Source organism: Podarcis filfolensis (genome assembly GCF_964270895.1).
Source record: "Podarcis filfolensis genome assembly, chromosome: 7".
Classification (NCBI taxonomy): Eukaryota; Metazoa; Chordata; class Lepidosauria; order Squamata; family Lacertidae; genus Podarcis; species Podarcis filfolensis.
In genome coordinates this window covers 5,024,040-5,035,052 of record NC_139603.1, presented here as the reverse complement: position 1 = coordinate 5,035,052, position 11,013 = coordinate 5,024,040, and the positions used below count along the sequence as shown (strand labels likewise).

Sequence of the window (11,013 nt, the reverse complement as noted above, 5' to 3'; positions counted from 1 at the left end):
GGGGTGAGAGCCTTCAACCACCTCATAAAGTTAAGTAAGGTAAATGAAAACTCCTCTAAACACTTTGGTGAAATTTCCATTCCCTCTACCTTAACAAGAGCAATTTTTCTTTTTGTGGGGTGGGGGCGTTGCAGTAATTAAAAGTGGTGAGCAATTAAAGAAAAAGCTTCATAAAATTAAGACTTAATTTGGCACTATATATATAGGCAAGTCTTCAAGGATTTGTGCCTCTCCTAAAAGCCTTTCTCTTCTGTCACAGCTCACCTATTCTCTGAAGATGAGGGCATCCAGAGGAGAGCCTCAGAAGCAGATATTAGTGCTCAGGTAGGATCATATAGGATTCCTCTAGACTCCTTTCTCTCTCCAACTTGCACCTGTTTCTCGGATACCTCTGCATTCCCATTTGGTGCCCCAGGTTCTTAAGTCTTCACACTGAAGTGTCTTTATTATTTTCAGAGAAGTGGAATTGTTGTGTCAGCTGATATTCATTAACCGATATAAGTTGTCCCTCTTCAACCAAGAAAGTAAATGTAAAGAATCGAATGTCAATTTAAAGAAAGGCCACAACTGTATGTCACATTCACCCCAGCAGTGTAGGTAAAAAAGGTAAACGGACCCCTGACCATTAGGTCCAGTCATGACCGACTCTGGGGTTGCGGTGCTCATCTCGCTTTATTGGCCGAGGGAGCCAGCATTTGTCCGCAGACAGCTTCCGGGTCATGTGGCCAGTGGTGTAGGTACCTTCTTCTAAACTGAAAGGAGAGTCCATCTTGCCTTGTCTGCCTCCTTTAGGCAGCTCCACTCCGACTTGGATCTTTGGTTTGGTCCTAAGGCTGATCCATTTGCTGCCCATTTGTGGACCAGAAGAGGCTGTTTAATGCCACAGGCCATTAAACATCTGGGATCAAGAGCTCCTCCCCTCACGGCCCACGGTTCCTCTATTTTCTTAGTGAGTGTCTCCAGTAAGCTTTCTTTCATGGAACACTTCAGTTTCTTCCCTCCCTTATCCTGTGGTTGCACATTACAACTCGTTATAATCAGTTCAGTATACCACACTACCAAACGGCACCTAATCGAACATCTGCCCCACAGTTAAGGCAGTGCCATGCAGGTAACAAAATCCTTCCACTACAATCAATCTGATCAAACGATTACGTACCTTCCAACATTTCTCCGATGAAAATAGGGACGTGCCTCCTGGCCACCCAAAAGACTTACCAGCTAATCCTAGGTGGATGGACTCTCTGACGGGACTGGGAGGAAGTCGGTCCAACAGCCTACTTCAGCCAGATCCAAAGAAGGCTTCCCCACAAGACAGAGCTTGGGCCTAGTCTAAACCGTCTCATATTCATTTACATGTGGGCAAAGATGCCCTTCCCTTCAGCAAGAGAGGGAATTCAATGGGACTTGCTCCTAGGTAAGTGTGAATAATCTTTCATTTATTTAGGGTGTTTCTCAAAGCCACATTCCAAAAACAAACTGAAGTTGGCTGAGCTTTTTCTTGAGCTTTAAGTTTGATCTCCTCAGAGTGGCTTTTGGGAGGCCCAAACTCCAAACAGTGTTAACGGCGGATCTCAAGCATGAAGTTAAAAACATATAATCATCTAGTCATTATTAGTTATTATGGGGGGGAAAGGTGTTGGTACTCCCCATGAAGTTGTTACAATAAGTGCCACACTTTTAACATTTGACAATAAAAAGGTGCCTATACTGCATACACTTGAGTATCCCCAGAAAAGAAAGCACTGCCTTTATATATAAAAAATTATCATCAGTGGGCATGCATCTTGGCTACAATTCTAAGAGCAACTTTAAGTGTTTCCAAAGGCACATCCAACAGAAAGTGACCTTTTTTTAGCTGAACAATCATTCCAGTCCATGCCTACCCTGCCCCTTGCTCATGCCATATCATAAACTGTTTATGATACTCCTATCAGGGGTTTTTTTAAAAGAAAGCTTGTCATGTGAGTGACGGGGTGCATTAGAAACACAGATCCAAACCTCCTTTGGACAGGCAGAACTACCCATGCTCTTACCAAATAAATTAAAGTATATGGAGTAGAGTGCATTAGTACCATTCACAATCCACAGAACAAAAAATGAAATTATACATATCTAAAGGAAGACATAAAAAACTGTCAAGACTTGCGTGAATAGCACTGGTTAGATTCATTCTGTCTTACACTGCAGAATCAATTCACAAGCATACAAATGTGTCTGCTTCAGAAGTGTGTTAAATTCTGTCCTCCAGTATGATGGAACAATGAAAGTTAATTGCCCACTTTTCTTATTTCAAATTAGGTTTCATTTTCAACTTTACAAGCATATTGCTTACATAAAATGCAATCCTTTTATCTGATTTTGAGACCTGATTTTATTGAGTTTTCCATATGGCACCTGTCATACCTTTTGTTTGTAAAGTGTCATACACATGTTTTACATTTATTCTTATTTTGCAGGATTTATATACCACTTAATTGTGAAAATTTCTAAGCAGTTTACAAAAACATAGATAGCACTATATAAAAATAGTAAATAATTTATGTTTTCTATAAATACAGTCAGCCTGAAATTTCTTCATTTTAATGAAATAGTTTCACCACATTCCCCCCCCCCCCCAATTCCTCAAGCTCTGGCTTAGAAGTTATTTAGAGATTGACTGCTGCCTGACTTTAAAACTGCTCACAATACCAACAGCATCATAGTACATTAAATCACAGCATGTGGCCAAACAGTAACTAAGAGGACAATCTTATGCTCCCCTAGGAGGGAAGTTGAGGAACTTTAGGATTCTGTGAAACTTTCTGGGTTGCCAGAGAGAGAGGTCCACTGCCAAAGATCCCCTTGTGCTGTTGGAGACCTGCCAGAAATGCTCTGTGCACAGTGTAGGACAAAATAATCATTCCTACATGTTCTGTGTGACAGGGCCCACAATGATAATCAAAATTTGAATTATTTCTATTGGAAGTGAATTCATATGAACATATGTACCACTTACAGCATATATTAAATATAAAAAGGATATGTAAACACTATATTTTCTAAATAAAGAATATTCATTCTGTTATCTGGAAATCACTCACCTTTACTTCTTCTAAATATATGAGCCATAAAAGGCTACTCAAACAGAGCAGAGGAAACCAACAGACGTGAATAGAAAAAATCTACAAAAAAACCCCCCACAGGTGTATGACACTCTTTAAGTCATACTGTGATTTGACAGCATCTGTTATTATAGAATGATGCTTGCTTGAAATATAATATTCTTAAACTCGCAATAACAGCAAATAAATTTAATAAAATAAACTTATTGGATAGGTCAGCTTACTATATGGTGCAGAAAAAAAACTTACCATGTCAGCATTTTCCTTTTCAGAAATTAAATTACCTCCACTGACCATCAAAGAAATGTCAGAGTTGCCATTGCAAAGGATGTTCTCTGCTATTTGGACTGTGGGCTGCAGGAAAGTCAGCTCATTCCTCCTGGATTCAGAGGACAGACAGACCTGGTAGGAATAAGGCAAAGTTCCGTCCTCATAATTGGGTGGGAATATGGCACCAGCCTTTGAATGGGGGTCAGGAATAAAGCACTGAAGGAAAGTGGGGTTCCTTGACCTTCGAAGCTTCATCAGAATGGTCAGAATCACTGTCACCAGGAACAGAAAGGAAACCAAGGTCAAGGCCAATACCAAATAAAACTGTAGATCAGACTGATGCTCTGAGTCATTTGGTTGGGAGTTCATTTCTGGAAGAGCCTCCTGGAAGTTCTCAGCAAACACCAGGCTCAACGTTGTGGTGGCTGAGAGAGGAGGATGCCCATTGTCCTTCACCAGGATGACCAGCCTCTGCTTCACTGCATCTCTCTCAAGTAATGCTCGGACTGTTTGCACCTCTCCTGTATGGGAGCCAATGCTGAAGAGTGAGGGCTCTGTGGCCTGCAGGAGATGGAAGGAGAGCCAGGCATTGTGTCCCGAATCAGAGTCCACGGCCACCACCTTCGTCACCAGATAACCCGACTCAGCTGACCGAGGCACCATCTCAAAGAAAGGTGAGCCCTCTGTTGATTGCGAGGGGTACAGGATCTGTGGAGCATTATCATTTCGATCCAAAACACATACTGTCACTGTGGCACTGCTATTGAGTGGTGGAGAACCTCCATCTTGGGCCTTCACTTGAATCTGAAACTCCCTGGATTGCTCATAGTCAAAGGAGCGTTGGGCATAGATGATCCCGGTCTCAGAGTTAATGGAGACATAGGAGGAGAGAGGCAAGTCCTTGATGTTGCTGTGAAGGATGGAGTAAGTGATTCTGGCATTGCGATCCAGATCTGGGTCAGAGGCCTTGATGTGGAAAATTGAAGCTCCAGATGGGTTGTTTTCTGGAACGTAGGCAGTGTAAGAAGATTTTTCAAAGGCTGGTGGGTTATCATTGATATCTGAGATCTGTATTGATATGGTTTTGTGTGTGGAGAGTGGAGGTGTGCCTTTGTCTGTGGCTGTGATGGTAATATTATACTCGGGAGTCCTTTCTCTGTCAAGGGCACCATCTATGAGGAGCTTGAAATAATTATCCGAAGATGAGACTATCAGGAAAGGTACAAGTTCCTTCAGGTGACAGGTGACTTCTCCATTATCCCCAGAATCCCTGTCCTGAACTTTAATGAGAGCAATCACAGCTCCAGAAGTGACACCTTCTGGAACTGGGCTGGACACGGATGTGAGGATCACATCTGGAGCATTGTCATTTTCATCAAGAACCTCAACCTCCACTTTGCAATGTGCTGCCAATCCTCCTCCATCACTTGCCTGAATTATCATCACATAATACTGACTCTCTTCAAAATCAACACTTTCTATGAGTGCAATGGTTCCGTCTCTGGGATCCAGAAGAAATTTCTGCTCAGCTGTTTTTGAGATGTCACTGAATGTATAAGTGATCTCAGCATTTGACCCTTCATCACTGTCAGATGCTTTGACTTGAAGCACAGAGGTTCCTTTGGGTGCACTCTCCTTCAGGCTCACTTTATAGTTTGTCTGGGTGAAAACAGGGGCATTGTCATTAATATCAATAACTGTTACCAATATTTTGGCTGTTCCGGTTTTTGGAGGTTCTCCGCCATCCATGGCTGTAAGGACCATGTGGTGTGTGTGTTCCTTTTCCCTGTCCAGTTGTTTCAGCAATATTAACTCTGCATATTTGCCACCATCATTGCTGTTTTGAATTTCTAGTTTGAAATATGGAGTTGAGCTCAATTGATAATTCTGGAGGGAGTTTATTCCAATATCATAATCTTCAGCATTTCCAAGAGCAAATTTAGTTCCTGGCAGAGTAGATTCACTAAATTTAAGCTCAACATTTTCATTCCGGAAATATGGGGCATTGTCATTAATGTCCTGGATAAAAATATTTATGTGGAAAATATTCAAAGGATTTTGTGCTACAACCTCTAATTTGAGAACACAAGTAGATGATTTACCACAAATCTCTTCCCGGTCTATCCTCTCATTCACATACAGGTTGCCATTTTGTTCATTCAGATCAAAGAATTTCTTTTCTGAAGAAATACCAAGCTTGCGCTTTGACAGCTCTCTGACATCCAACCCCAGATCTTTAACAAGGTTCCCCACAAAGGAGCCCTGCTCTGCTTCCTCTGGAACTGAATACTGAACTTTCTCAGACACTACCTGGCAGCAGAACACAGACCAGAATATGAACAGAAACAGTACTTGCCTCTTGGTGATCTCCCTTGCTCTCTCTGCCTGCTTTACTTCCATCACATCCATTGCATTTCCTGATTTCTTCCTTCTTTCAGTATAGTTTGCAAGACTCCCAGTACACTTAAGTGAGATAGCACCAATACTGTTCTTTTGATCTGATCTTTGGGAAACTGAGAGCTTTCCTTTCTTGAGCAGCTTTTAAAAGAAAAGCTTTTCCTTTCTGCTCCGCTGAAGAGAGAGAGACTGCTCCAAGAGCCTCACAAATGCTGAGCCATGGCTGCTCCCACGTTGTCCAACAGTGACACTCTGAGTCCACATGGGGAACTGTATTTGCCATTTCAATAATGGTACATAGTATATAATTTCTAATGTAGAGAACTGCTTTTAATTTATCCCTTTACCATTGTTTTCAAGTTGTACCCCCCTCAATGGATTGTTGATCAGACCTTATAGTTATTCACTCCATTAAGAACTCTTTTCAGTATGCAGGTCAATGAGACCAGAGTTCCAAATTTCTTTCTTCCATGTTTAATGTGCATTAAAAAAATCTAAATAATATTAGGAAATTATCACAAGTGAATTTTTAATACGTATTCCTGTCAGAGGTTCAGCTTGTGATAATTTTAGGGTGACCCACACAGTGATGTGTGCATTTTATTAATGTGATCAAGAGAATATGCCACTTGTATTTACAATAAGGAAAAGCAACTTTTTTAGCACTATTTTTGTCTAGTGTTCAAATACTGTAATCCCTAAATATTTCCCACTTTCTCTTAAACATCAAACAATTTTGTGGGAATCCAAGCATCCTCCCAGCATACTTTGCATTGTCCAATTCACACATTAGTAGAACTTCAGGATAGTCCTTCAAGGACATTGCCAGATATGGTCACCCAAACAACTCCCCCAAATTTCAGCACGTTACTATTCATTGTTTCCTTACAGGAACAAAAAAACCCCTCATAAAGTGCATCAATTTTTGCCATTGTAGGGTGTTTACAACTCCAGCAATTATAGCATTTTTTAAAATAGAAAAATGCAAGCAAAATTTCACCAAAGAGCTCTGGAATCAAACCAGCTTACAGTTACATTACAAAGGAGTAAATAAACTTTTCCATTGATGTACCCATTGTAGGAGTGTGGAACTACCTAGAAGAACACACCGTCGGCTGAAGCTGTTTTCATTCATTTTACAGAGAGAAGGCAACACATGACACCTTATCTGGGGTTCAAAATTCTACCTCTACCTTACACAAGAAATCTCAATAGAGTAGAAAATACAACTCCCCCAAACCATTTGTTTGTTGCTGCTGTAGTTCAATAGCGGGTGAAGGTTGCAAGTTACAAAGGAGCATTATGTAAACAATCTTACAATACAATTGCTTGTAAATATATTTCCAGAGTCCCCTCACCATTGAATCTCCTCATTTTATCATACTAAAATAGACAAACAGCCAAAATATCTCAGCCAATAAATGAGTTAAGTAAATTCATTATTACTTTTCTTAAAAAAAGAAGTCTTGTGGCAATGAGAATCTCAGTATCAGCTTACTGGTGGGCAGTTGGGTATGTAGTGGAAAGAAGTTACAGTATTGGTTGAAAGATGGGAATGAGAACTTGTCATAGGATACTAGGCCCTAGTTTTCATTGAGGCGGCATGACTAAAACTTATCAGTACCAAGGCAGGTGAGGGCTCACATTTATATACTTATTTATTGATAGAGGTTTTTTAAACCACCCACTATTTGGAAGTGTAATAAAAATATGAAATAAAAGCCAAATACAACATACAAAGCTAAAACAATTTAGAATCAATCTCACAGGAACTCACCTACTGCACATGAAAATAGGATGAGCCTAGCCTTCTCCCTATCTCCTTTACATGATAGTTTCAATATGTAGTGAACTATGTGTTTTTATAGATGCGCACAAGGTTTTGTGAGCCTCCACCAGTAGTCGAAAGTAAGAGACAAAGACAGATCATCTGATGCATCAAGATGAAGATTTGTTGAAAGAAGATACTTCACAGAAGGATCACATATAAACTAATAACTAAAAGAAGGGGGAGCTGAAAGTAATAGAAAGAAGACTGACATAGTTGTGAAAATAATGAAAAAGCAGAGGCAGACGAGAAATATATTCTGATATTAACAAAACAAAAAATCATGTTAATCTAAAATTATTTGCTCACCTGGACTACGATTAAGCCTTCATTGTTCAAGTTTAAATCTTCACCAGGTAGGATTGGATCCTTTGCCTCACAAGCTTCTTTATTGTTCAGAGTATTGGAATAATGTGCCTTTCTAGAGTCTGTAGTGAGAGAAACCTCCTGGCAGTAGGAGTGCAGAAATGCTCGGACTCCATCAATCCCCACAAACTGTGAGATAGGAGCACCACTGAAATTCACACTCCCCGACTCAAGCAGCTGAGAATTTCTCCACCTGTGCAACTTGATGGCCAGTAACACAAGGAGGAAGATGAGGAACAAGCAGGAGACAAAAGCCACTGCAAGGACCAGGTAGAAGGTGAGGTCTGACGAAGGCTCTACAGGAGCTGAGATGCTGCTAAGGTCTGACAGGATTGCAGGGATGGCATCAGCCAGCACCACAGTCAGAGTGGCTGAAGCTGAGAGAGGTGGCTGCCCATTGTCCTTCACTAAAACTACCAGGCTTTGCTTGAGGGCATCTTTCTCCAGAAAGAAGCGGGCCGTCCTGATCTCTCCCGTGTGGAGCCCCAGAGTGAAGAGCCCTGGCTCGGTGGCCTTGATCAGCTGGTAGGAGAGCCAGGCATTCTGGCCAGAGTCCGCATCCACAGCCACCACCTTAGTGACCAGGTAGCCTGACTCTGAGGAGCGAGGGGCCAGCTCTATCCCCGTGGAGCCGTCAGTGGGAGGGGAGGGGTACAGGATTTGGGGAGCATTATCATTCTGGTCCAGGATGAAGAGAGTCACTGAGACATTGGAGCTGAGTGGTGGAGAACCTCCGTCCTGAGCCTTTACACGGAACCGAATGTCTCGAAACTCTTCATAATCAAAGGAGGTCAGAGCATATATAATCCCCGTCTCAGAGTTAATGGAGAGGTAGGAGGAGAGGCGGGAGTCATGTCTTTGGTCATCAGTGATGGAATATGTTATTCTGGCATTTTCTTCCCAGTCAAGATCATTTGCTCTTAAGGAAGAGACCATGGCTCCTCTTTGGTTATTCTCAACAAAATAGAAAGTATAGTCTGTTTTTTCAAAGAGGGGTGGGTTGTCATTTGTGTCTAAAACATGAAGTGTGATAACTGTGACTGCAGAAAGAGGGGGGACTCCATGGTCAGTAACAGTGACAGTAATATTGAAGACTGACACCTGTTCCCTGTCAAGGGCACCATCAGTCACCAAACTGTAAAAGTTATCCATGGACTTTTTTAGCTGGAAAGGGAGATTGCTAGGGATTGAACATGTGATTTCCCCATTGTTTCCTGAATCTCGGTCTTGGACATTTAAAATGGCAATTACCGTTTGGGCTGGTGAACTTTCAAGTATGGTGTTGGTGGCAAAGGTAACTGATAATTCAGGTGCATTGTCATTCAGATCCGTAACTGATATCACAACTTTTGATCTGTCACTCAGGCCTCCTCCATCTTTGGCTTGTATCTCAAATTCATATAAAGATGATTCCTCATAATCAAGATTCCCAATAAGGATGATTTCACCTGTTGTGGAATTTAACAGAAACATTTGGGTGTCTTGCCTTGTAATTTCTTGGAAAGAGTATTTAATGTCTCCATTGATTCCTTCATCCATATCAGTTGCTCTCACTGTCAAAAGTATGGACCACTTGGGAATATTCTCATTAATACTCACTTCATAGAGAGGTTGGCTGAAAACTGGTGCATTGTCATTTGCATCAATAACAACAATGTGGATTTGTAATGTGCCAGACCTGATAGGATCACCTCCATCAGTAGCTGTGAGAAGCAAATCGTAAGCTGATTGTTCCTCTCTGTCCAGTGACTTTTCCAAAACAAGTTCAACAAGTCTGGCACCATTTTCTTCTGTTTGCACATGCAAAGCAAAATTGCTACTGCCTGTTAGTTGATAGCTCTGCACTGAATTTATCCCCCAATCTGGATCTTGAGCTTTGGGAAGAGGGATCTGGAATCCAGGTGTAGATGCCTCACTGATTTCCAGCTCCTGTTCCCATAGAGGGAAGTGGGGAGCATTATCATTTATATCCGTAATTTCCACTTCAATTCCATAAAGCTTCAATTTGCTTTCAACAAGAACCTGAAACTTTAACATACATTTCTCTGCCTCTCTGCAAATTTCCTCTCTATCTATTCTCTCAGATATCTGCAAATGGCCATTGTTGGCATTCAAAGAAAAGTACTGAATCATACCTACAGGGGAAACAATACGGAGTCCATGGTTTGGGAGCAGCTTGCCATCCATTCCCAGGTCCTTTGCAATGTTCCCCACAGAAGAGCCTTTGTGCATCTCTTCTGGAATGGAGTAGTGAATCTGCCCAGAAACTGCCTTCCAAGAAAGCATCATGAAAAGGCACTGGAAGATTCCTTTTCTGCAGTTCCACAGCCTCTGAATTCCTTCCATCCTTGCAGCAGGTTAAAGACCCTTAGATTCTGGTTCAAAAGATGCTGTATCCAATTTTTTTCTAAGGAAAATGCACTTCCATTTCTTCTTTGTACTGACAAGCAGCTTGTTCCTTCAGATATTTTGTGCTTGTGTTTAACGGAAAGGCAACGTCAATTGGGCAGGATTTCACATTTCTGCTCCATTCTGGTCAACAGTGACACCCAGAGGTTCAAGCCCAAACTGCAAAAACTTCAGATATAGCTAGGATAACTATTCTTTTTCCTTAGAGTTTACCCACTAAGGATAAATAAGAGTGACGACTTTTGTTGCTGTAATCAAATTGAAAAGGAGCAGGAAAGACAAGTGTGTTTAGAGTTCCTGCCCTACCCCATTACTGGAAATTCTGGAATAAATGGTATGGATCTTTCTCAGCAATGTTTTCTGCTCGCTTTTCTAAGGGAATATTCAATAGATTTTTTCTTGATGGAGAAGCAACACTAGTAAACCACCAGTACATCCTTGTTACCTCTGGCACTTCACTCCTCTCAGCTCCTATTTGTTAATTCACATCTCTAGGCTAATCATCTTCAAACTTAATTTTTATTTTTAGGTACGTGTTACATAAGCCCTACTTGGGCATACACTGTCCGTACATGAGCAAACACCTGAGGAGAAATATGCAGTGCTTCTTAGTCCTTTCCTGTCTAGCGTTCTAGTCAG

General features: G+C 41.4%; 1 protein-coding gene across 1 annotated transcript; it reads right to left on the bottom strand.

The window, feature by feature from the left end:
• Positions 1 to 7,896: 7,896 nt before the first annotated feature.
• Positions 7,897 to 10,523, bottom strand: LOC310767513 (protocadherin gamma-A6-like; the record flags this gene model as incomplete). Its single annotated transcript, XM_083624554.1, has 1 exon — positions 7,897 to 10,523. Exon 1 carries the CDS (start codon positions 10,309 to 10,311, stop codon positions 7,897 to 7,899), a length of 2,415 nt encoding a protein of 804 aa, XP_083480680.1. The 5' UTR covers positions 10,312 to 10,523.
• Positions 10,524 to 11,013: the final 490 nt, after the last annotated feature.